Source organism: Penicillium malachiteum (genome assembly GCF_028827825.1).
Source record: "Penicillium malachiteum strain IBT 17515 chromosome Unknown utg000005l:1.0-9002435.0:326005.0-9005861.0, whole genome shotgun sequence".
Taxonomy (NCBI): domain Eukaryota; kingdom Fungi; phylum Ascomycota; class Eurotiomycetes; order Eurotiales; family Aspergillaceae; genus Penicillium; species Penicillium malachiteum.
The window spans coordinates 3,359,588-3,383,819 of NW_026643099.1; the positions used below are offsets into that span (position 1 = coordinate 3,359,588).

General features: G+C 46.8%; 10 protein-coding genes across 10 annotated transcripts; 5 read left to right on the top strand and 5 right to left on the bottom strand.

Annotated features, from left to right (window-relative positions):
- Nucleotides 1-2,186: 2,186 nt before the first annotated feature.
- N7483_011241 (uncharacterized protein) lies at nt 2,187-2,918 on the top strand (the record flags this gene model as incomplete). The annotated part of the gene is made up of 2 exons (XM_057094668.1): nt 2,187-2,246; nt 2,334-2,918. The coding sequence occupies 2 exons, from the start codon at nt 2,187-2,189 to the stop codon at nt 2,916-2,918; spliced, it is 645 nt and encodes a 214-aa protein (XP_056940639.1).
- Nucleotides 2,919-3,513: 595 nt separating this feature from the next.
- Nucleotides 3,514-5,243, bottom strand: N7483_011242 (MFS transporter; the record flags this gene model as incomplete). Its single annotated transcript, XM_057094669.1, has 2 exons — nt 3,514-4,359; nt 4,425-5,243. 2 exons carry the CDS (start codon nt 5,241-5,243, stop codon nt 3,514-3,516), a joined length of 1,665 nt encoding a protein of 554 aa, XP_056940640.1.
- Nucleotides 5,244-6,235: 992 nt separating this feature from the next.
- On the bottom strand, nt 6,236-8,880 carry N7483_011243 (TTC39/IML2 family protein; the record flags this gene model as incomplete). The annotated part of the gene is made up of 5 exons (XM_057094670.1): nt 6,236-7,129; nt 7,195-8,270; nt 8,333-8,399; nt 8,506-8,582; nt 8,793-8,880. The coding sequence occupies 5 exons, from the start codon at nt 8,878-8,880 to the stop codon at nt 6,236-6,238; spliced, it is 2,202 nt and encodes a 733-aa protein (XP_056940641.1).
- Nucleotides 8,881-9,573: 693 nt separating this feature from the next.
- Nucleotides 9,574-10,066, top strand: N7483_011244 (proteasome regulatory particle lid subunit SEM1; the record flags this gene model as incomplete). The annotated part of the gene is made up of 3 exons (XM_057094671.1): nt 9,574-9,682; nt 9,770-9,881; nt 10,033-10,066. 3 exons carry the CDS (start codon nt 9,574-9,576, stop codon nt 10,064-10,066), a joined length of 255 nt encoding a protein of 84 aa, XP_056940642.1.
- Nucleotides 10,067-10,771: 705 nt separating this feature from the next.
- pgkA (phosphoglycerate kinase pgkA) lies at nt 10,772-12,198 on the bottom strand (the record flags this gene model as incomplete). Its single annotated transcript, XM_057094672.1, has 3 exons — nt 10,772-11,545; nt 11,624-12,040; nt 12,133-12,198. The coding sequence occupies 3 exons, from the start codon at nt 12,196-12,198 to the stop codon at nt 10,772-10,774; spliced, it is 1,257 nt and encodes a 418-aa protein (XP_056940643.1).
- Nucleotides 12,199-13,120: 922 nt separating this feature from the next.
- On the bottom strand, nt 13,121-14,274 carry N7483_011246 (Mpv17/PMP22 family protein; the record flags this gene model as incomplete). Its single annotated transcript, XM_057094673.1, has 6 exons — nt 13,121-13,192; nt 13,255-13,421; nt 13,481-13,823; nt 13,893-13,918; nt 13,981-14,071; nt 14,209-14,274. 6 exons carry the CDS (start codon nt 14,272-14,274, stop codon nt 13,121-13,123), a joined length of 765 nt encoding a protein of 254 aa, XP_056940644.1.
- Nucleotides 14,275-14,791: 517 nt separating this feature from the next.
- On the bottom strand, nt 14,792-16,703 carry N7483_011247 (TRAPP trafficking subunit Trs65 domain-containing protein; the record flags this gene model as incomplete). Its single annotated transcript, XM_057094674.1, has 4 exons — nt 14,792-14,957; nt 15,029-16,139; nt 16,193-16,468; nt 16,529-16,703. The coding sequence occupies 4 exons, from the start codon at nt 16,701-16,703 to the stop codon at nt 14,792-14,794; spliced, it is 1,728 nt and encodes a 575-aa protein (XP_056940645.1).
- Nucleotides 16,704-16,890: 187 nt separating this feature from the next.
- N7483_011248 (snoRNA-splicing protein PRP40) lies at nt 16,891-19,396 on the top strand (the record flags this gene model as incomplete). The annotated part of the gene is made up of 4 exons (XM_057094675.1): nt 16,891-17,031; nt 17,092-17,246; nt 17,297-18,365; nt 18,428-19,396. 4 exons carry the CDS (start codon nt 16,891-16,893, stop codon nt 19,394-19,396), a joined length of 2,334 nt encoding a protein of 777 aa, XP_056940646.1.
- A 432-nt stretch (nt 19,397-19,828) lies between these two features.
- On the top strand, nt 19,829-20,572 carry N7483_011249 (uncharacterized protein; the record flags this gene model as incomplete). Its single annotated transcript, XM_057094676.1, has 1 exon — nt 19,829-20,572. The coding sequence occupies one exon, from the start codon at nt 19,829-19,831 to the stop codon at nt 20,570-20,572; it is 744 nt and encodes a 247-aa protein (XP_056940647.1).
- A 2,552-nt stretch (nt 20,573-23,124) lies between these two features.
- N7483_011250 (aldo/keto reductase family protein) lies at nt 23,125-24,212 on the top strand (the record flags this gene model as incomplete). Its single annotated transcript, XM_057094677.1, has 3 exons — nt 23,125-23,176; nt 23,232-23,664; nt 23,732-24,212. 3 exons carry the CDS (start codon nt 23,125-23,127, stop codon nt 24,210-24,212), a joined length of 966 nt encoding a protein of 321 aa, XP_056940648.1.
- Nucleotides 24,213-24,232: the final 20 nt, after the last annotated feature.

The following is a 24,232-nucleotide window of genomic DNA, read 5'->3' on the forward strand; positions in this document are numbered from 1 at the left end:
CCCTACATCATGATGTCCACTACTTATAATGGAAACCGGTAACTACCAAACAATTCATTTCCACGTAAGATTCCCGCAGGTCCTAGCACCATAATAGAGAAAGCTATGTACTGAGCAGTTCAGCGCTTGGCTAGGCCGCTCAGTCAACTCAGGCTGTACGTACCCATATCAACCCAATCGGATTAATGTGTAAGCGCACCTACCCGGGCCCAGGTGTGTTAAGCACTTAAGAGTAAGGCCCAGGTAGAATAGAATTAAAATTATATTAACGTTATACATACAACCAGAAGGTCCACTCCCAAAAATCAATATTTGTTGAAGACTATTTGAATAGTTTAAGCACAACCTAGGAACCATTTTTCTCTTGAATAATGATAATGACCTCCTCCTTTGCTAACCCTCCGGCGCTTCACCCCCCAGAGGCCATGGTGGTGTCTAAGCAATCTGAATTACTAGCACTTTAGTAAAATAGCGGGGCAAAGAAGTTATACTTTTATCGCTGCTAGGAATATGGGCTTCTGCTCCCTGCAGTTGTTCCCACTCTCCCTCGTTCTGTCGTGCCCGCCAGGCCAAGAAGTTGACGCGGTCTATCGCCGCATCTCCAGTCCTGGCCGGGCGGGACTCTGGAGGAGGTGGAAGTTCTGGGCTCTGGTCTCGTGGTGTCCTCTCACGGACTGACCGACGTATACCTTCCCGTGCGGGGGACATTGACCGTGTCCGCTCCTGCTGGTGGTGACCTTGGCCATGCTGAGAGTTTATGCGCCTCTTACGCTGTTTGCCTTCCTTATTAGAGGAGCTGTGTTGGGGACTTGGCGGACCTCTTGATCTTCCCGGACATTTTGGAAGCCCCGGAAACCAAGAGGGTGTCCTTCTTCATCTTGGTATCTATTTCTTCAAGGCTGATGTAGGGGCTCACTGCCATTATGCTGGTGCTGGTGTTGTTCCTGTATCATGATAGTTGGCTCCGGTCTATATCCCATCTTTAAGCGACCCCCAAAATCATTCCAAGCGTCTGCTTGGAGCTAGAGAAAATGGACATAATATTAGTTATTAGAATCTTCAATTGAAGAATAAAAAAAAGAGAAAAAAAAAGAAAAAGCAAAAGAGACTTACTCCTCGTAGGGTCTGGCAGAGGATTGTTGAGTGCATACTACATATGAAGATAGTCACACTCAGCAGACCGGTGTGACAGCTGGTTGCAATAGCGACAGCGGTAGTCACACCAATAGTTCGGTGATCAGACAAGTTCCTCTCTTACCTCTCGACGTCGAGGAACTTGAACCTCACACCTAGTTTTGGTGTATCGGTAAAGAGTTAGTTAAAATCCATCAAAAAAGTAATAAGGGAGATCATCAAATACCAGGAACAAGCAGCAAGTAACAAGCAGCAAGGAATGAGGAGCAGATAATAAGCAAGAAGGAATAAGTAATAAGAACCAAGCAACAAGCAACAAGCAACTCGATTCCACTGCAACTGAAGACACCCCAGCATGAGACTATGATGGAGGCCAGGATAATCAGTCTCTTTGAACCATTCACTTTCTCCTGTGCGCTGGTAATTCGAATCAACTGTCCTGCTTCAACAAGCAACAAGCAATAAGCAATGAGGAATAAGGAATAAGGAATAAATAACAGGGAGTAGGGAACAAGTAGCAAGTACTAATCAGCAATAAATAATAAGCCATAAGTGAGCCCTGTAGAAGTAAGAAGTAACAAGCAAGTAAGAAGTACTAATAAGTAACAAGTCCTCATATCATACTTTATATGACACTATAACAGCGAAGTTAGGAAAGGTATATCCCTAGCACTCAAGTTTTTTAATATTAGCAGGGTCTATAGGTAGCTGCCTCTCACTTTAGATATCGATAGGACTGGTAGTTACCTATATGATGTTCGGTTATACTTGGATGGTATTTGATCATCTTTCTTTTGTCAATGTTATATCTTTCTTACTCATGTATTATCTTCTTTGATGGAGTTTAACTCATTCTTTATTCCTTAGCCCCGATACACCAAAACTAGTTTGGGTATGTTTTTGCTTTCAGAAAATTATGACATCTGGAGGTTCCTCACGGCTGAGAGATCAAGAAATCAAGAGAGCAACTTGTCTGATCACTGAACTATTAGTGTGACTGTGCTGTGCTACATACTGCAATAGGCTCTTACACCGCACTGAGGAGTTTGAGCATGTTCAAATGTTCACTTACACTCGAGAATCCTTCTCACCTGTGGCAGTCTCTAAGAGAAGTAAGTCGTTTCAAATGTTTTTATTTCAAGAGTTATTTTATTTCTTTACTTAAGACCATAATAGCTAACATTGATTCCTATTTGTAGCTACAGGCTGAAGCCATTCATTTGGAAGCAATCTTCAAATGGGCTATAGACCCCCCTACGAAGCCCACCAAGCCCACCAACACCAGCAACAACAAGATCCCCAAAACTACCAAAATGCTCAACAGGAGAGACCGAATATACAAGATTATCAGAGGCAACAAGCCCCAAATCCTCCCAACCTACATGAGCAGGATAGAAGACCTCAGCACCGGAATGAAGAACACCATGGTCATCAAAATGAAGAAGAGAATGGTCAGATTCAACAAGACCATCAAGACCATCAACAACAACAAGAAGAAAGAGTCAGAGTGTAGAGACAACAAAATCGACAAGAAGAGCGCCAGAACGCACCAAGACCACACCCTGGTGGTTTTCGTGCTCTCCAAAACCAACAACAAAGACAGGATATCCACCGGGAGAATCATCGTACACAAAGAGATAGATCGCCGTCTCCCAATCAACAGGCCCCACAACGCCCAATGCGCCAAAGGACTCCAGATCTATCTACACGAGGTCAAAGCACTACAACCCCCTTCCCACCAACTCCAAGCAGACGGCCGGCCAGAACCGGTGATGCCGCTGTAGACCGAGCTAACTTTTTAGCTTGGCGGGCGGCGCAGAATGAGTTGGAGTGGGAGCAGGAAATAGCAGCAGAGCTAGAAGCCCCTGCCAGTGGTAATGAAGATAATGGTATGTTCTATTTCACTTTTCTCATATCTACTCAGTGCTAAATCAGATTTCTTAGATACAACGATGGGGTCACCAAATGCCGAGAAAGATTGAAGAGGAGAGGGCACTATTACAATTAACTAATATACTTGTATCATTAATAATTATGTTAATTACTATTAATACCAACTTTAGCCTATTAACAATTAATAGGCCTTACTCTTCAAATGTTACTAGTAGGTACTAAAGTTGGTATCTTGAAATTCTTGAAGTTTAGCTTTAATACAATATTGAAATGAATCATAAGGATAACTTTTGAATTATATGTGTGTTATAAAAGTCGTATATTTACCTTTCCCGCGTTGACGCGTGCATGGACTCAGACCCAACAAATCAATCATAAAACCAAACAAGTATGAAGGGGTATCTTTCAAGTACTCAGTCTAAGTGATACTCAACTCGGTACAAACAAAACAAACAAAGACCCGAGTCGAAATCTCAAATCTCAAATCTAAACCGAACCAGCAGACCACTTTCCACGAGCACGAATCCGCTTTCCGTAAGTATAGAACAAGTACGGAATTGGAATCAAGGCTATAGCGATGAAACCCAGGGTACTGGCTGCCCACGGAACACCAAGATTATGAAACATGGCATTCGTGAAGAGTGGGAATGCACCCGCGAAAATTGAACGCAGGAAAGTGTTCGCGGCGATGGCACTCGCAGCGGTTTTCTGGAAGGTATCAACGAGATAGTTGAGTGCAGCCTGGAAGATAGTGAAGAAGCCGAAACCCATCATCACGGCACCAATGATTGGCGCAATCCAGTGGATATCCTTTGGACTAGTCCAACCAAAGACGAACATGCCAGCTGCGAAGAGAATGGAACCGATCATCATGGGTGGGAGACGAGCTTCAGGAACGGGGCGGTTGTTATTCGCCTTGAAGCGTTTGATGTAGAAACGCTGGTTGGAGAGGTTGACTCCAGCACCGATGAAGATACCGATTAGATAGGCAAGGAAAGGGAGGGCACCGACGACTTGGTTCCAGCCACGAATTTCTTGGAAGACGATTGGGAAAGCGGCGAGACTGAGGTAGAGAATACCGTAGACAAATGAGGCGTATAGAGCTACCAGGAAGCAAATTGGTGTGGCGAGAAGAGCGAATGGGCGGATAAGGTATTTGTTACCGAGCTCTTTGAATGTGACATCCCATTCTTCGTGTCGAGCGTGCAGAGCCCAGTTTCCGGTTTCGAAACGTAGACGACGGGCCTTGTAGACCAGGAGAACCGGTGGGTAACTCTCATCAATAAAGACAAGATCCAGTACAAGGAAAAACATCATCATGATACCAGTAAGCTAGGAGTTGTTAGTTTTTTACTATTCAAGTTCAATAAATGTTGAACAGGAGAAGAGATACTTACATATTGTGTCCATCGCCAACCTAAGTAGCTTTGGCAAATAGCACCACCAACAATAGGTCCCAAAACAGGTCCACCAACGACAGCCATCGCATAACCAACAATCGCAGCTCCACGCTGCTCAGCCGACCAAACATCACTCAACACACCACCAGTATTAGTAACAGGCGCTGCACCAAAGAAGCCCGTAAAGAATCGAGTCAACATAATAGTTTGTAAATCCTTCGCAGCACCTGTTCCGAATGACATAACGGCCGCGATAAAGTACGGCGCTAGCACGGCAGGCTTACGCCCATAAACCTCCGACAACGGAGCCCAGATCAGCGGGCCCAGACCCAACCCGAAAAGTAACAAAGAAGTTCCCAGCGTCGCTACCTCGGTCGATACACCAAATTCATCCGCAACTTGGTCTGTACCCGTAGAGAAAATGGAACTCGCCCACGTCGTGCCCATAGTTGTCATTCCGTATAGAATAGTCGCAACGGCTTTCTTGGTGAATGACCAATTCATCGGTCTATAAGGATCATCGGGGCCATCAAAGTCGACAATATACTCTGTGCTGGTCTTAGTGTTCGAAAGAGGGTGTGTGAACTTGGCGATCTGAGCTGGGTCTCGACTTCGAATGCGCGATACTACTGATTGTGCGCGCTCCTCGAAAACTGAGCGGCCTGATGCTGCGGTGCTTTGTTTCTCCAGTGCTGCAATTGGCTCGGCATTATCGTTGATCTCGTGGTGTTCGTTGCTTATCGAGTGAGTCTCATTATGGGAGCCCGTTTCCTCGCTGGAGTCGTAATTATAGTCATGCTCTGTTCGTTCCGCCATTGCGAAGGCTTGGTAGTATACTCTTCTCTTGATAGAGGAGATACAGTCACAAATGACTCGGAGGCAAGAAAATTATAAGAAAAGAAACTTGGATTTGAATATGCGACAGGTTGAAATTTCTGGTTCCTGGGGAAATTCAAGGTGGAAAATGAATTACCCCCGCGCTAAGATAGAATAGAACTGGCGGGCTTTGAAGATTTCATCCACTCCAAGTTGTCCCGAGATCACCGTAGGTTGAAAAAAGAGCAGGGTCCACGGTGTTGCTGGGTCGCAGCTGTATTAATACTGCTTGACTGGGGCCAGGGATTTCAAACCTAATCAAGCTTCTTAATCTTTTCATCGGACCTCCGACATTGAAGCCGCTTTATCCGGGAGCGCTTGAGAGCTCTGGTTAGATGTGGGGCGTATAGCGTAGTAACCTAGGGTCCGATTTCGGGTTTGGTCAGGGATTAGAGATGATATAGAGCGTCATTGATCGTAGTATTTTGTCTTTTGGACTGATGATAAATCCATGTTGATTCTTGACCATCATGTTTTTACATTTTTTCGAGTGACCCTGTGCTCTTTTTTTTTGAAGATTTTTGCGCCGCTCGGCGTTTGACGTTGACAGCCGAACCTCGATGGGGCACGAGTGGACATGGCAATGTTTCTCTATGGGTCAGCACCCACCAATCGGGCTTAAAGTAAAGAGGGCGAAGCATTTTGCCAACCGTATGCTCGGACTCGTGGAGATCAAGTATATCAGCCCGAAGGCAATATGTACAAGGTAGATGGTAGTCAGGGCAAGAAGGCTTGTCGCCGAGTCACATGATCAATTTTCATATCTAACAACTTGAAGTGAACAAGTCTATATAGGATTCTAAAATGCGATTGATCCAAATCAAAATGGCGGGGAAAAAAGGCAAAACAACTAGAAGGTCTAAAGCCTTCTTATTGTACATAATTCACAGATATGAACCGTAAATGAAAATATGTGCTATCCATCATCATGATCAGGTCGAGTGCGCACTCTCCCACTTACGAATGGCCTCGTTTCCAGCCGTCACTTTCAAACCAATTCGAGCATCCAGCTCATAGCTATCCCATTTAGCTGCTTGTTCCAGATGCTCTTTGCACTGGCGGACCAGCTTCCTCTCGGCCTCTGTGATGGTCGGAGTTTCGGGGTTACCCGATTCGGGTGATCCCCGACCGTTATCCCCGGAGGTAGTCTCAGTAGCTTTATCTTCGGAGGACTGTGATGTCTGCACGGGCTCCGAAGATACATGCAAAGAGACGTAATTGGGGCGCTCCATCCACAAGTTAGCGGCCATCTCGAAGTGCGCAGCGGGGAGGACCCAGTCATCCTTGAGATTGCCCTTGAACACAGATTTCTCATGGTTCAAGACCTTAGTCTTGATTATAGTCTTGGCTTCTTCGTGTCGACGCTGAGATCGGTACACAGCAGCGCGTAGAAGCTCCAGAATAGCCTTTTCCTCGGCTCCTTCACGGGACCAATTCTTGTTTGAGTCACTTTCGCACCATGCGAGTCGGTCCAGGGATTCCTGGAGTTGGCTTTCAGTCATGCGGCTGTGTCCGTTCCAGAAGAAGATCATTTCCTCAATAGGATCCACGCCAATCGCATCCACCAGTGAGACATTCCACTCCTTAGCTCGGGCTTCCCATTTAGCGATCTTGCGAGTGACAAAGACGTCAAATGGAAGTTGACGCGCCATGAACTTCTTCTTGCCTGCCAATGTTGGTGCTTTGCGAAGGTACTCAGTGGCGATCTTAGCATGTTCCTGTGCTTTTTTGGGGTCGTCATTGAGATGTTGTCGGTAAAGTGCAACATGGGATGATCCGGCAATGAAGTAGTACAATGCGTGAGACCAGGAGTTAAGATCCACACACTAAAAGAATCGGTGTTAGCCTATGGCCCTGGGTGCTTCAATTCAACCCCGAAAGATAACCATACCTCAATGAAGGACTCTGCGCACACAACATATTGGTGCAAGAATAAGGCGTTCAAACTCTGCTCAAATACACTAAGGGCCTGCACTTGTTTCAATGGGCTCTTTTTGCTGTTGGCGAGGAGTTCCAATGCACCCTCAAGATTCTTGTTAGCTCCCATCATCCGTGATTCTTCCAACAACCAAAGCTGACTGTTCGGGAAGCGAGAGCGCATGTCGGCCAATAATGCAGTCAATCTCTCTGCCGGATAACCCTCCACGGTGTCCTCGCCCTCGCCCGGAGTCGGATCAGACATGATATCACAGTAACGGACAAATCCATTGTAATACGCCAGCATGGCCAATCCAGCCATAGCACCAATGATGTTATGGAATTTACTCGCTTGCCATAGCATCCTCAAACCGCGCTGCTTATCCCCGTGGAAGCCGATGATAGCAAGCAGCTTGCTGAAGGCTGGAGGAACCATGGAGATAAGAATGAGTAGAATTCCAAAACAGAAGTTAGCACCCGAGTGAATAAAGATGTCGATATCATTCTTGAAGATTTCGGAGTCCGGATCGTGATTGATGTTCGAACCACCGGGTGTGCATGTTCCAGAGACAGGCTCCGAGGGGGTTTCAGAGGCAATATCCAGTCCAGAGACACTTTTCGCGAGTTCGGTGTCCAACGGGGTAACGGATTTGGCAGTCACAGGGGATCCTTTCATCGAAGACGTCCTACTGGTTGGTTCCAGTGATTTCGTACCCGAACTAGCGCTCAACTTGGAGAGATCACTGGATCGTGTAGAGAGGGTTGGGTGCGAGCCACGAGTTTCCATAAACTTCTCTTCCATTTTCATAATGGCATCCAGAGTAATGTATGCCTTGCGAAGTCGATAAAACGCCTTGATACTCTCGGTCAGACTCTCATTCAACACTCCAACCACGGCGCCCATAAGTTGCGCAATGGCCTGGCATAGTGCATACTCTGCGCCGACATTGTAAATCTCAGAGTGAAAAGCATTGGGCGCATTAGCATTATTCTGAGCACGTTGTTGTTCACTGGCGGCGGTAGTCTCAGCTTCGCTTAAACGTTCCGAAGCTGCACAAGGTATCAGAATTAGAACAAAGTAGGTGGAATAGTGTTCCGGTTTCAATGCGAACCTTCTCTCATAATCTCCTGTTCAAATCCCAGAGTTGCTCGAACAAAGGCAACCATACCTCTCCCCAACTAGTATTGAAGGTCAGTTACTGCCATGATGGTTCCAACTACGTCATCTGACACAGCTGAATTTCCCAGATTAAACAAAGAAAAACAAAATTTGAAGAGAACCCACATTGTGAAAGGCTGAATGACCCTTTGCCAGTCCTTCTTCTGCACTATCAACATCATCGTTAAGAATCCATGTTGTCGCTATAGAGAATTTGTTAGTTTCTGTTATGTATGATGGTGGTCCATGCGTCAGAGATAACACGAACCTTTCATCGCCTCATCCACTTCCCCGCTCGTAAAATTCCACGGTCAGCCAGAGCCTCATAATAATTCCATATGAAGGGGAAGAGAGTAAATCCGGGTACTTTGTAGCACAAAGTTGAATCCCAGGTTTAAATCTTGAGAACATACAGTCTTTCAATTCTACCAGTGAATCCAATGACTGGTTAGACGCGTTTGCTGGCTTTTTGCCATAGAGCCAGGACCCCACGCGTAACATGGTGGGATCAGAATCAAATATCCAATATATCAGAAGAAAGAAGAGGAAAAAGAAAAAGAAATGAATATGAATATGAATATGAATATTAGATCGGGATGAGAATCATGGCCAAAGCCGAGAACACAGACGGAACGGGAAGAATGTTAATGGGGCTCCATATGATGCCGGATTTCCGAGAACAGAGAAGAAAAAGGAGATCAAAGGAGATCAAAGATCAAAAGGAATCAGAAAGAGGAGAGCCTGACACTAGAGTGCATGTCAAATTCAAGACTAAGCAGTGGCTGAGTCCTTGGTTCATTTTCTATGGGCTTCGGATTGCCGGTGAATCCGAGAGAGAATGCATAATTCGGGTTTCTAATACGAGTACTAGATTAACTAGACTAGTCATTATTTATATTATTACTAACTTCAAATAATCAAGTTGAACATCCAGGTGAATATTTCAAGTTGTAGGATTTCACTATCTATAACATTATCCTAGTATAATATACAAAGATAACCCTGACCACATACTACATCATAATCACTGTTGTGCTGATCTCTGGGATTTTCTGACTAAGTCAACCCGGTCAAACCTCCGCATAGCTACCACTGACCACTTCTCCCCTCATCATCTTACATCCCCATCCACAACATCATTCAGAGAATATCAGCTTTTCAAAGTACATTTCTCTTCCTTTTGCAGCTTTCAAAATGTCGAATTCTACAGCTCAAGACAAGGTCAACGCCGAACAACCCCCACAGCAACAGAAGCCTCAGGTCCTGGAAGAGGACGACGAGTTCGAGGATTTCCCCGTTGAAGGTACATTGACTTCGCATTCATCTTTTAATCAATATTCAATCTCACAATTTATTTCGGAACATCGCCCGCTAACTGTCGATGTCTCAGATTGGAGCCAGGAGGAAGCAGAGCAGTCCGCCGCTAACGGCGGCAACGAGCACCTGTGGGAAGAGAGCTGGGATGACGATGATGCCGCAGAGGACTTCTCAAAGCAGCTGAAGTAAGTTCATCTTTACCTTTCTCCCAGCTTGCCAGATAGCTAGCTAGCTAGCTATCATCCGACAACTGGAACCACGAGAATCGCTCCATCATCCCCATCCACCCCACCCAGGCATCTATTAATTAAGCATCCTGACACTCTTTCTCGATAGAGAAGAATTGAAGAAAGTCGAAGCATCGAGCTAGACAGATCGAACAAATCAAATAAACCTTGGAACGATAGATGATACGGTCATGCATCTGCCACGGTTCCACTCCCAAATCACTACAACCGCATCGGAATTGATTTCGTGACTCCAGGAGTCTGTCGAGCGCATATCCCATAACTACACTATACCCCCTTCAATCTACTTTTTTTCTTGGGATCTGTGAATCACGCCTAGTTATACCTGGGCCCTTGCCCCTTGGTTGTAATAGGAGCCGATCGAGTGAGAGGGCCAAGTCTTATGTCCTTGACCTGATAATGACATGTCTTGCCGTGGTGGATTTGGAAGTCTTTCATAGTGGAATTAGAAACCTTTACTACTATGTGGATGAATAATGTCACTGGGCTCCCAAGAGTCCCTACCATGCCCCGCTCAATGCCAACTCAAACTTCGTCATTCTTTCTCAGGTTCGACATTATAGTATAGGATCAGTCCTATTTTAGGGCAATAATCTTTGTAGTATGTACAGTATTAGATGCCTTCCCAGCTCCTTTCCATCTAACTCACAATTTCGGTCTCGTAGCTACAGATCCACCACTTAGCTTCTAAACAAACAAGAGGAAACAGAACTATGGTTTTTAAGGGAAAAAATTGAACATTTGTTTTTAAGACGTATCGGCTGTGTACATTACAGTTTCATGATAAACAAAAAGAAATATGGGCGAGCTTCCTATGCACACCAAATTTAAGAAGACTTACTAGAGATAGCAGCAACACCAGGCAGCTCCTTGCCCTCCAGCAGCTCAAGAGAAGCACCACCACCAGTGGAGACGTGAGAGAGTTTGTCCTCAACACCGTACTTAGCAGCAACAGTAGCAGTGTCACCACCACCAATGATGACAATAGCACCAGAGGTAGCAGCCTTGACAGCCGCATCGAGAGTCTTCTCGGTAGCGTTAGCGAAAGGCTTCAGCTCGAAGACACCAGGAGGACCGTTCCAGAGAATGGTCTTGGCCTCAGCAATAGTCTTCTGGTAAAGCTTAACAGACTCAGGACCAACATCCAGACCCATGTAGCCATCGGGGATACCAGTGGCATCGGTAGCAGCGCCGATGGTAGCATCAGCGGAGAACTTGTCAGCAGTGACGTAGTCAACGGGCAAGACAATCTCGACATTGTACTTCTTGGCCTTCTCGACGATGTCACCGACTATCTTGCTGCCGGCTTCGTCGAAGAGAGAGTTACCGATCTTCACGTTCTCAAGGGTCTTCTTGAAGGTGAAGGCCATGGCACCGGTGATGATCAGGCTGTTCACCTTGGGCAGAAGGTTGTCGATCAGCTGGATCTTGTCGGAGACCTTAGCACCACCCAGAATGGCGAGGAATGGACGGGCAGGGCTCTCGAGGGCCTTGGCGAAGTACTCCAGCTCCTTCTTGACGAGGAAACCGGCGGCCTTCTGGGGGGAGCTCGACACCGACCATGGAGCTGTGGGCACGGTGGGCAGTGCCGAAGGCATCGTCTGGGAAGATTGAGTTAGTATATATGGTTAATAGCTAATGGGGACATTCTTTGGCTGAAAGGTGCTATACTTACTGACGTAGACATCACCAAGGGCAGTGAGACCCTTACGGAACTCAGCAACCTTCTCCTTCTCAGCCTTAACCTTCTTGCCCTCGGCATCCTTGGAGCTGCCCTCCTCCTCGGCGTGGAAACGCAGGTTCTCCAACAGAACAATCTGGCCACCGGAGGCCTTGTTGACAGTCTCCTCAACCTGGGGACCGACACAGTCCTCGGTGAAGATAACGCTCTTGCCGAGCAGCTTCTCCAGGACGGGGACAACAGGCTTCAGGCTGTACTTGGGGTTGACCTTGCCGTCAGGACGACCCAGGTGGGACATCAGGACAACAGCCTTAGCACCGTTCTCGATGGCGTACTTGATGGTGGGAAGGGCACCGGCAATGCGCTGAGGGTTGGTGACATTCTTGTTCTCATCGAGAGGGACGTTGAAGTCGACCTGTTTTGGAAAGAGGGTTGTATTAGCAATTGGGGTTTGTTTATTGTATGGAGAGAGGGGGAAGAAAACCCCTCCATGGGAGATTGACTTACTCGGATCAAGACACGCTTGTCCTTAAGGTCGACCTCGGTGATGCTAAGCTTGTTGGAGAGAGACATTGTGTATAGAAGTCTAATGATTAACAATGTTAGATGCAGAGAAGAGCTGAAAAAAAGGGTTGGGTATGGGCTACCTCGATAGACGAAAGTTACGGAGTAGTAAAGAAGGGGAAAATGAATAGTAATAAATGAACTTAATCAGGGCCACGGTGAGTCGCGACAACTAAAGATTGGAGGGGCAGAAGCACTTATGGTGGGGCCCGGTGAGAGTGATATGCCCGCATCCAGTTGATGTTACAACATGTACCTCTTATTGATGTAGATATGGCATGATTCAAATGTTAGTACTTAGACCCAGTATATATTATACTACTGTTCACCAAGTACCTATAGCTGCATCAGTACATCAATTCCATGTAACTCAATCCTCTCGGGCGCTTTTATCGGGCTGATGCGGGACTGATGTCACAGCTTCCGTTTATGCGGAACAGGCCGGACAGTCTGGGGTGTTCGATAGCCTCGGAGTCGGGGAATGCTGGGGAGATCGAAGAATTGGGGCTACTTCATTGGTTGGGCTGGAATTGGACATATCCGCTACATTCATGGAGTGTAGAGGTATTTTCGTGACACGGAAACCCTGCCATTGCAACCATCAGAGAGCACAAAAGCAACATTTGCATTGATAATCCTAAAATTTCGAGCAACCCAGAAAACATGTCGGCAAGAGAAGAAATGTCATGATAAAGTGCAAAAAGCAAAGGAAGAAAAAGAAAGGTGTACCCGAATTATCCCAAGCGACAAATAACGAAAGACCTTTTGAAAATGCAACCTGTTCCTCTGCCATGCGAAAAATCATATCCCCCATGTACAGGAATCCCAATAATCCTGAACCAACCAGAACGCCTGAACCAATAGACCGCAAACGAAAGAAATGTATAGCCCGGAGTGGATCGTGATCGTAAAGATGTCTGTCAAGACGAGTTTAAGACTCCTCAGAGGAGTTGGTGAGTGAGAGGTATGCGGTCCACGCAATACCAATAGATGAGACAAATGGCTAGAGATTTAGTCAGTATAACCAATTCAGTGTCAAGCAGGAGCTCAAGTTTGAGTTCTTACAATCTGGAATTGAATGGGAATAACCCGGAAATTGATTATCTGCACAGCCGGCCAGAGCACAAAGTTGGCTTTGAGAGTTGGCAGGTAAACATCTCGGAATTTTTGTGTTAAAGCTCTCTTTCCTCCACCTTCAGCAATCGTCATGTAGGTGAAGAAACAAGCCAAACCTATTCCAAACAGTCAGCATCATCCCAAGATCCACCCATTGCGACAAAGTAAAGCTTACCAAACGGCGCGAAAATAAATTGATCAAAAGCAACCCGCTTCAAGGCTGGCACAGTCGGATTTGCCTTGGTGAGAGGGAATGCCCTGGATAAGAAACCAAACCACTGGAATTGCACAGGGGCCATGAAGAAACCATACGCCATGAACCGAGTGAGTCGCTCAAAGTCGAATGGTGGCGGCGAACCTATCATATAGCCTAGCTCCCCAGCACTCGACGGTTTCCTCTTATCCAGGTCTGGAATCTCTATAGAGATAAATTCGCTATCTTCTGACGATCGTTGTTGCGAATGAGTGTTGAATGCCGTGATTAACTGCGCAACTGTGTCCGCGACCCCACCAAGCACCTATTGTATCGTCAATCCCCCATCCACTTGTTCAGGTATAATTTGGTTCGAGGGAGGCTCTGTTCTTACCGCGTTGGTGGCCATGGTGGTAAGCACTATATTGCAAGCAAGGTCAGTCACGTCTCATTCTGCAACACCGGGATGGGGCGGAGCTTACCTGGCTTATCAGCATAATAGGTATTGAATTTGGCGGCAAGGCGAGCAGCTATGGCCATTTCGATAAGGAATATGATCGTGTGCAAGAGAGGCTAGAAGGCATGACAGTCCACTGGGTCAGCTATCTTACTACGATCAGGAATGAGACTAGAGGAAGCACACGAGCCGCATATTTGGCTCCATGTCTGCGTTCCTTCTTATCATCACACCATCCCCCGGGGATACATACCACGCGACCGTAGATATATCGGCGGTTCAGTCCATCGAGAACTTTCCGCTTGATGGCGGCAATCATGATGAAGAAAGGAGGTGGCTCTCAACCCTAGAGGTTCGTTTGATGGTAAGATTTCCGGGACAGAGGTGGCTGCGCGCCAGTATGACGCAAATGGCTAGGGAACCGGATCAAGGGAGAGAAAGGGACCGGATAAAATTCCCTCAATATAGTGGAAGTCGATAAGGTGGTAGAAGGTGTAGATGAAATAATTAGAGACCTGATTCACCTTTACCCCAGATCCGAGAATCATTCAGCTCAAAGGTGGAGGATGCGACTCCGCTTATGACTAAAAAGTCACGTTTTGTATGTAACTTGAACTCCGGTGACCTCATTAGCTTAACATGAGCGATTAATGCCCAGGTGCATTACATGTGTCCTATCATATTTTACCTTTATTGTTGGTGCTCCGAGGATTGATTTATTAATAGATATGTTATATTCTCTATTTTACCTATGCTCATGCTCATGCTCATACTCGTACTCATTTTCACTATCAATGTACATGGAGGATTGGTTTCAATCCCACCTGGGCATCCTCCTAGGATCGAGGTTGGTCATCAGCCAAAATATCCGGCAAATCGCGGATATCAGTCGTTTCATTCGTATTTACATCCACAAGTCGTACAGCCTCCAAGTGAAGAGGTCCAGTTGCAAGAGGTAGCAACTTGATTTCAGTGGAGTGACAGGTTCCAGGCAATAGCGGTCTATAGAGAAGAGTTAGCGTCAGATGGGATCGGAATTATGCAAGAAGCAACTAATAAGATCATAAACTCACCCCACTCGGATATCGGTACTTAAGCTGATCAACTCAGCCTCTTGGCCTACCATACTCTTTTGCATGGCATGTACAATGTTGTCATCAGTCACTGCTTCTGCCACATTGTCCTCTTTCCGACTAGAGATAGAAGCAGAAGAGGGACGCGCAACATGACCTCGCGGATCAACACGTTTACGGCGCGGAATGGCCATCAATGCAAATTTACGGGGTATGTTGGATCGATTCACGATGAAAACACCCCAAGAAAATGGTGTTCCAACTTGGACTCTGCTCGGGCCGGAAAAGGAGATTGTAACTCCCACATCTGTAACAGAATAAGCTCGCTCTCGCAAAGAGCTTCGGGCAGCCGTGGCCGCGACAGACTGACCTGACATGGAAAGACTTGTTGGACGATTGTTCCTCTGCAATGCGGTGCTAGGCCCGCCAAATGTAGGGTTTAGCGCCAGTGAGAAGTCCACGTTTGTCTTCCATTCCATAGAGATTCTCGGGTGACAATCGTCGGACAATAGGATCACCGCACCTAAAGAGATGTCCAGCACACTCATCACGGCGGTAGATGACGGATTCGTCTCCGGGCCATACTCTGGGGTGAGTTTGTAAACCAATGTCACATCATCTCTAGGTCGACATGTCAAGGGAAGAGCAAGGCCTGGAACATCTGACATAGACTCGATAGTTCCTTCAGATAGACTGAGTGCTGCTTTATCGAACGAGACTTCACAATTTAGGAAGGGCGTTACCTCAAAATCCAGGCTAGCAACGGTCGTAGGAATGCCCGTGTAAGAGCTGAGTCTTGAGTATCGGATCCTAGCACTTGCTGCAGGAACGACTCGGAATGGATGGCCATGCTGCTGTTGGATATTGTATATGGGGTCTTCGTTGTATGCTGTAGGTACGACACGTAGCAAGCGTGATGCTGGGAGGAATGGATCTTTGTGGGAAGGAGATTTATCTCCTGCCAAGGACTGCAACATATTTGTTGACGCAGGAATAAGAGGCGGGAGGTAATCATCTTCGGGGTCTTCTGTTCGACAGCCTTCTGAAGGGTTTAAAGTTGCTGAGCCAATGAACAAGAGCGAGGGGTGCTGAATGCGGTTGCGAGGGCGTTCTTAGAAATCAGTAAATATTGATCGATATTGCAAATTCAGAATTCCAACTCACTCAAGAAGCTGTCGATGCTCCATATGAGGTAGACATGGTTCCCAGTGCCACCGTCTTCGCCCTCAAACTCATTGAAAATGACTAGTGGCTCCTCATCTGTACTCACAACGCCAGAGAAGATAACCTCCCGAGTAGGTGTTGGATTCTCTGCGACAGATTCCGTCGGGTCTATCGCAAAGACATCTAGCTTAACTTCCAGACGAGGCGCGTAGTGCTTTAGAAGGGCCTCTGTGCAGTCGGAGAGTCGGAGGACAATGCGAACGGGAAGGGTCTCATCTAAAGAGCTTTTTATGAGTAAGATAAGATCGCAAATTGAAGCTGAAGTTAGAAACCCACCAAAGAAAAGAACAGAACGTTGGCGGATTGCGGCCAGCACGGAGGGCAAATCATCGGCACCATCTTCCAATGCGGAGGTCAATGCTCCCTCTAAGTCAAGCCCTGGAGCATGAGGTACAACTGTTTCTAGAACAGCATGTCGCAAAAACTCGCCCGGAATTTCCAGACCAGGCATTGCGACCAAAATGTCCCCTTGGATTCTCTTAATTAGCTCCGGGGAAGTCGCAACAACAACTGGGCGCATTAAAGGAGATACGGGATGATAAGGTGATGATGATGCAAACAATGCAAACTCCAAGCTTGATCTGCGCGCTTCTCTTTTTCCACTTCATTGTCTCATCACCTTCCGCTCTACTGCAACCATGAACTCGATGAATGGTCCAGGTGGTGCCCCAGCTGTATGGCAGGAGGCACGCAATGCAGATGGTAGGGTCTATTACTACAATGTGCAGACGAAAGTCACACAATGGGCCAAACCCGTCGAGTTGATGAACCCCGTTGAGGTTGGTATCCCCAGCTATCACTTTCGTAGCTAGATTTGAGCTAACATTCTGCCTTTACAGCGAGCCCTGGCTGACCAGCCTTGGAAGGAGTACACAACGGATGCAGGCCGGAAGTACTGGTCCAATACGGAGACCAAGCAGAGCACATGGGAGATGCCTGAGGTTTACAAGAATGCGCTGGCACAGGCACCGCCTGCGCCGGTCGCGCCAGTAGCGTAAGTCCGCTATGCTTGATTCTGACTACACAATCCCTAATATCTTTCAGGGCTCCATCTTTTGTCGCAGGTAGCGGCAGCTCCTACCCGCATCAACAACGTGAACGCGATGACTACGATCGAGGCGATCGGGGTGACCGAGGTGACCGAGGATACAACGACCGACGTGGATATGGAAATTTTGAACCGAACAGCATGGTTGCTGCACCAGCATTGGCCACCTCCGAACCCGAGTACGGCTCCGTCGAGGAAGCCGAAGGTGCTTTTATGAAGATGCTCAAGCGACACAACGTGCAGCCGGATTGGACCTGGGAACAGACCATGCGAGTGACGATTAAAGACCCACAATACCGCTCTCTCAAGGATCCACGGGATCGCAAAACTGCTTTTGAGAAATATGCGGTCGAGGTTCGCATGCAGGAGAAGGATCGTGCGAAAGAGAGATTCGCCAAACTCCGAGCAGATTTTAATACCATGCTTCAGCGTCATCCAGAGATCAAGCACTACAGTCGTTGGAAGACAATTCGTCCGATTATCGAGGGAGAGACTACTTTCCGGGCAACAAACGATGAAGATGAAAGACGCCAGCTTTTCGAGGACTATGTTACTGAACTCAAGAAGGCCCATGCAGAGCAACAGGCTGCCACACGAAAGGCCGCTCTGGATGAATTAGTCAAAATTCTGGGCGGTCTAGAACTCGAACCATACACACGTTGGGCTGAGGCTCAAGCCGTTATCGAGTCCAATGACAAGGTGCAGGGTGACCTTAAGTTCAAGGCCCTAACAAAATGTGATCTTTTGAATGCGTTTGAAGACCATATTAAGAATTTGGAACGCACGTTCAACGACGCCCGTCAGGAACAGAAGGCGGCTCGGGCCCGCAAGGAGCGCCACAACCGAGAGAATTTCCTTGAGCTCCTGAAGGAACTGAGATCTCAAGGGAAGATCAAGGCAGGCAGTCAGTGGATGAACATCTGTCCCCTGGTTCAGGAGGATTCCAGGTACCAAGCTATGCTTGGTCAGTCTGGATCTACTCCCCTTGACCTATTCTGGGACATGGTCGAGGAAGAGGAACGCTCACTTCGTGGTCCTCGCAATGATGTGCTGGACGTTCTTGATGTAAGTCAACTACATCGGTAATATCTCTTCTTTTGAATTTTGCTAACAGACATCTTCCACAGGACAAACGCTACGAAGTCACTGCTAAGACCACGTTTGAGGAGTTCAACACTGTGATTGAAGCTGACCGACGCACCTCCAAGATCGACCCCGATATTCTCCAGCTTATCTTCGCCCGCATTCAAGATAAAGCAGTTCGTCGAGATGAAGAAGAAAAACATGCCGCTGATCGTCACCAGCGTCGTGCCGTTGACGCGCTACGCTCACGTATCAAGCGGCTTGAACCCCCAGTTCGCGTCACAGATACATGGGACCAAATCCAGCCTCGCCTAGAAAAGTACGAAGAATACAAGGCTGTTGAGAGCGACGAACTTCGTCAGTCTGCATTTGACAAGCTTATTCGACGCCTCAGAGAAAAGGAGGAAGACATGGAGAAAGACCGTGAGTTGCGTGACCGTGACCGAAATCGCCGAGACTATGATCGTGAATACCGCAGTCGGGGAGAGAGACGTGGTGGCAGCCGTGCCAGTCGCTCACCCGAGCCAGATGCCTATGAAGCAGACCGCCGCAAGGCCCAGGCCGATCGCGAGCGATCCTACCGTACTCGTGACGACCGCGATCGCGACAGAGACCGTGACCGTGATCGCTACCGTGACCGTGGTGACCGGGACCGGGATCGTGACCTTGATCGCCGCCCAGGTCGGGACTTGGACCGCCGCGAAGATGAGCGCGAGCGCCTGTACCGCACTCGCGGTGACCCCCGCGGAGGTCGTGATGAGCTAGACTATGGTGAAACCCGTACTACGGCCAGTGGTGGTGGTGAGCGCAGACGCAGACGAGAAAGCGACGCTGAGAGTGTGGCAAGTCGATCTGCGAAACGATACCGTCGGGAGAGCCGTGAGCGTGAACGCAGCAAGGGCCCACGGCGGGATCGTGCCCGAGAGCGGTCCGCCATTCCTGAACAGGAGATGAAGGACGCCGAAAAGGCTATCCATTCCGGTAGCGAAGAAGGAGAGATTGAAGAGGATTAGAAGATTCAAGGTGTTGTACATCTACAAATGTCATTTACCTAAGCTTGTTGAGCAGTTTACCGATGCATAACACTGAATGTATGGATTCTGTAGTTCTTGAAAGCCTCATGTTCAGTAATATGTATCAGCGCTTCGATGGCTACCAGACTATGTCCTGGTCAATTTGCCTGAAATTGGTGTCATAAATTTACTACCTAGTATTCCAACCTTGAAAGGTTCTTCTCGAGCTCTATGCGGATGTAGCTATAGCTCTGAGGCGGGGGTGCTCGCCCAGCTTCAGGGTTGTCAGGTGGAAAATTACAGGTAATTTAACCACTGAATACAACAATTTGAAATTTATATTTATCAAAATCTCCAGGTACTACATCTTTTCTGTTATTTTCTCCCTTCTGAAGCCTTTGATCTAAACACAATTACTAGAATCAATTTGAGATGGAAACTTCTCCATCCATAAGGGATCAAAATCAAGGCGATCCAATTCCGAGGGCCGATCAAAATGCAAGCTCCGAGCAAAATTCAAGCTCTGATCAAAATACAAGCCCTGATCAAAATCCAAGTCCTGCTCAAGATGAATCCTGGGACCTTCCTCCTCCTCCACCGGCAGTGTACGCATCTCGCGATATTGCCAAAAACCGTTTAAATGAGTTTGCTACGCAACATGGATATTCGATCTCCTTTAAAAGCACATCGAGAAACGGCAGAATCTCGTATATTGGCTGTCATCGCTCTGGAAACAGAACCTCAAAATCGCAAGGCATTCGCTCTAAAACAACTCAGCAAACAGACTGTCGGTTTCAAGCCCGTCGTACTAAGCGTTATGACGACCAGCTCCAATTTACAGTCGACAATCCAAGCCATAACCATCCTGCAACTGCTGAATCAACATTAGTGGCTAATCGAAGATTCCAAATCCGCATGTTTCAGCGATTAATCAAAAGGCTATTTGCTGGACATACGAATCAACAAATTCTTGGTATCATTCGGAGCCGAACTCGCAATGGGGAATACCATCTGTCTGTTCGGGATATCCAAAACTTTCGCACAAGTGAGCGAACTCGCGATCTCGCGGAGCGTTTATATGCTGAGAGTAGAGTTCCATTGAATGAAATACTACCAAACCCGATAACACCACTAGTCAGACCGCCAATATGCAGCAGTGGCACGGACACGATATGATCAGAATATCACCGAACTCGTTCCAGATAACGATGACTCGGAACAACATGTCTTTTCGATTTGACGAATGTCGGAGGGCGTACCATATGCCGTACATGAAATTCTCGCCTGTATTCAATGGTGGTCGGTTCTTGTATGAGAACTTCAAGTTCGAGTCAAGTTTGTGACGGTCCCAGCAGCGCAGATCTGTCTGACAGTACCAAATAACAGTCGACTGGCTCATCTACGCTAGAATTTTACCAGGTAGATGCGCTAGTCAAGGTATCAATTTCGAGGTCAACCCGTGGACGATGATCCTGAATAATACCAATTTTTTTCTGGTCAATTGGTGATTTCAACTTGGAGTTTGATGTTAGAGATATCAGGAAGCACAGGTCCTATATACATCCGACTCCAGGCTAAGAATGGGACATCTGAAAGAACAAATTATGTTTATCCATATTCTGTCAGTTCCAAGGTTATTGATAGGAGCATGAAAGGTTCAAGTTTTTACTAGTACTTGGATAGATAGAATCAAGATAATAGTATACACTATATGTCTTGGGATCATAACAGCATAACATTACTAGTAAGTAAACCTTAGAGTAAGGCAGAGACAAAGGGAACATCTGGAGGATCCCTTATAGTTGAGTAAAGGGGGAGAAAAGTAACATTTGAACAACTCAGCCCTGCTAGCCTAACGGAATAGCGGCGTCAGACTCTAAGAGGACAGATGGATTAGCACTGGCATTTATCAGGATGGTCTGGGTCCTGGTCGGTGGCTGAGTTAGTATACCAGAGGGCGGGCGGGATTCAGCTTCGGCTGGACATAATGATTTTTTTTTTAAATTTTCGAGATTTTTATATAGAATACTTTGAGATTTGCTCTCTCTATCCTTGATCACAAGTTGCCACACCCATGATGAGAATATTCGATATATTGGACTTGAAGATATAAGTTGAGTGTTATACTAGGAAGAAAGGGAAATCATCATTGGAGAAATTATATCAGTAAGAAGAGAAGAGCGAAGTAAGGAATCGATTTAGTATACATATCGTCTACTCAAAGCTCTCGCTTGTATGCTGGGCACCGAATCCTGGATCTCTCACTTTCTTGACCATTTTTAACCCCCTCCTTCTTCCAACCTACAACTCTCTCAACATCTATAAACCTCTTACCTCCAATCGAGATTTTAAAAGTTCATCTAACCTTAACTATGTCAGGTATCTATATATACAGATAATTCCCTCTATTGCTAAATGAAGCCAATGACACTAATGACACTACTTAGACGCCGCCATCATGACCCTGACGACTCTGAAGACCACTCCGTAGTCATTCCTGACCTCAACTTCGGCAAGCCGATCCATCGTGAACCCGGAGATTAGGCTCACTTTCTAAAAGAAACCTTCCTTACTAACTCACGACAAGGAGATAGCAACTTAACGAAGACACTAGATGTACTCCGTGAACTCTATCTGAAGCGAGACCTGGTTCTGAGAGAACATGAGAATTGGGGGCCTAGCGGATTTTTTGGGGCTCTGAACGAAGCCGTTGAGCATGTGGAGTCAGCCTTCTTTTTATCAGAACTCGAAAATCATCAAAAAAATGAGCGAGATATTGAGGGTAATGGCGTGGTGTCAGATGTATCAAGTGAGGCTATTCGCAGCATCTCGCCTCTCCCTTCGATGCGAACCCGATATCAATTTCCCAACTTGATTTCAAAGCCACCGGTTTAATTCCAGCTGTGATAGCTTTTTGATCTCTAAAAAAGGACTTTTTTGGTCGATCTCAAGTGCTCTTCAGCTTGCAGCACTTGAGCCTTGAGCTCACCCAGTGAATCATATTTCCTTCTGCGAATAGTGTGTAGCAGATATGTACATAGCATCCAGTCAAGCTCACAATCGTGAGTCCTGTGCCTCGCAGAATCTGAGCTCCTCTTCTTTCTTTGAAAGTTCTCTCAAATTCCACAAGGCGAGTCAACTCCTAAAAAATGAGTCCAATGTTCATATCCCATTCTCTAGTAGCCAGCCTTGTCTCCGAGTCCTGGTGTATATGTCGGATTTAGGACTTAGGTGAATAATACATTCAGTTCAAAATATTTAGATCATGATCCTTTCATAGTATTTGAATCAAACATTAGAAATAGTAAATCAAGTATAATGTTGGAGCTTACATGTAGTTCAGTGCTTAACTCCGTTGCCCCACCTATTTTTTCTCGCATTTTCACCTTAACCCCGTTGACGTCGCGGAGACCGATCGTATAATTCCTGAAGAGCTTGAATAGTCTCCACTAAATACCATAATCCAATAATGATTAAGAACAGGACCGTCGATGCAGGGAAGGTATCCACTATCAGCCACTCAATTGGGAGGAATTGTTGAAGTATGAAGACATCCGAGTCAGGGAGCCCGCCAGTGGTTATATAAAGAGCCCCTCACTGCCACGGATAACATCATTACCAACAACTCGATTCAACTTCCCTCTCTCATCCGAGTCCTCACAACTCTGAAATCTTTCCAAGGTTTCACTCAATCAACTTACCAGAGACTCAATTGAAAAATATCCATCATGCCTACTCTTGTCGGGAAAGAAGTCGGTGTCACCGGATATGGCACTATGAGTAAGTTTTTGCGCAAACTCATTCCACAACGACAATCGCACTGACTTCAACCCAGGAATTACCTGGAACCCCACCCCACCGACAGAAGAAGTTGCTTTTGAATCTCTCAACAAGACCCTGGAGCTTGGCGCCAACTTCTGGAACGGCGGTGAGCTTTATGGAACCCCCGAGCACAACTCTCTGCACTTGATGAACAAGTACTTTACCAAGTACCCAGAAAATGCCGACAAGGTCGTCCTCAGTATCAAGGGTGGCTTGAAGGCTGGCGCCCTGATTCCAGATGGTTCTGAGGAGAACATTCGTCGCAGTGTAGATGAATGTATCAGGGTACTGGATGGCAAGAAGAAGGTTGATATCTTCGAGTGCGCACGTCAGGACCCTAACTTCACTATTGAGCACACCGTTGAGGTCCTTGCCCAGTGTGTTAAGGAGGGCAAGATTGGGGGAATTGGATTGAGCGAAGTGAACGCCGAGACTATCCGACGCGCGTATGTTCGAGATATGAATATTTTTCAACAAATTCGTGTCTATACATATACTAACTATATTCTGTAGAGCTAAGGTACACCCTATCGCAGCTGTTGAAGTCGAGGTATCCTTGTGGTCCACCGACATCTTCGAAAACGGCATCGCCGAGACCTGCGCTGAACTCAACATCCCCATCGTGGCCTACTCGCCACTGGGTCGGGGTTTCCTGACTGGAACCCTGACCTCGCGATCGGATATCCCGCAGGGTGATTTCCGCTTGTTGGTTCCGCGATTCTCAGAAGAGAATTTTGGGCAAAATATGAAGCTCATCAACGAGGTCAAGAGCCTAGCGTCTCGCAAGGGTCTTGCCCCTGCTCAGGTGGCTTTGGGATGGCTTCTAAGCTTGAGCAACAAGCCTAACATGCCCACCATTATCCCCATCCCAGGAGGTACTACTGTCGACAAGGTTACACAAAACTTGGTTGGAGTCAAGTTGCTTTCTGATGAAGAGCTAGCAGAGGTCGATGCTGTCCTTAAGGAGAACGCTGTTGCTGGAGGACGGTACTAGGATCATGTCTGCTTTATCGT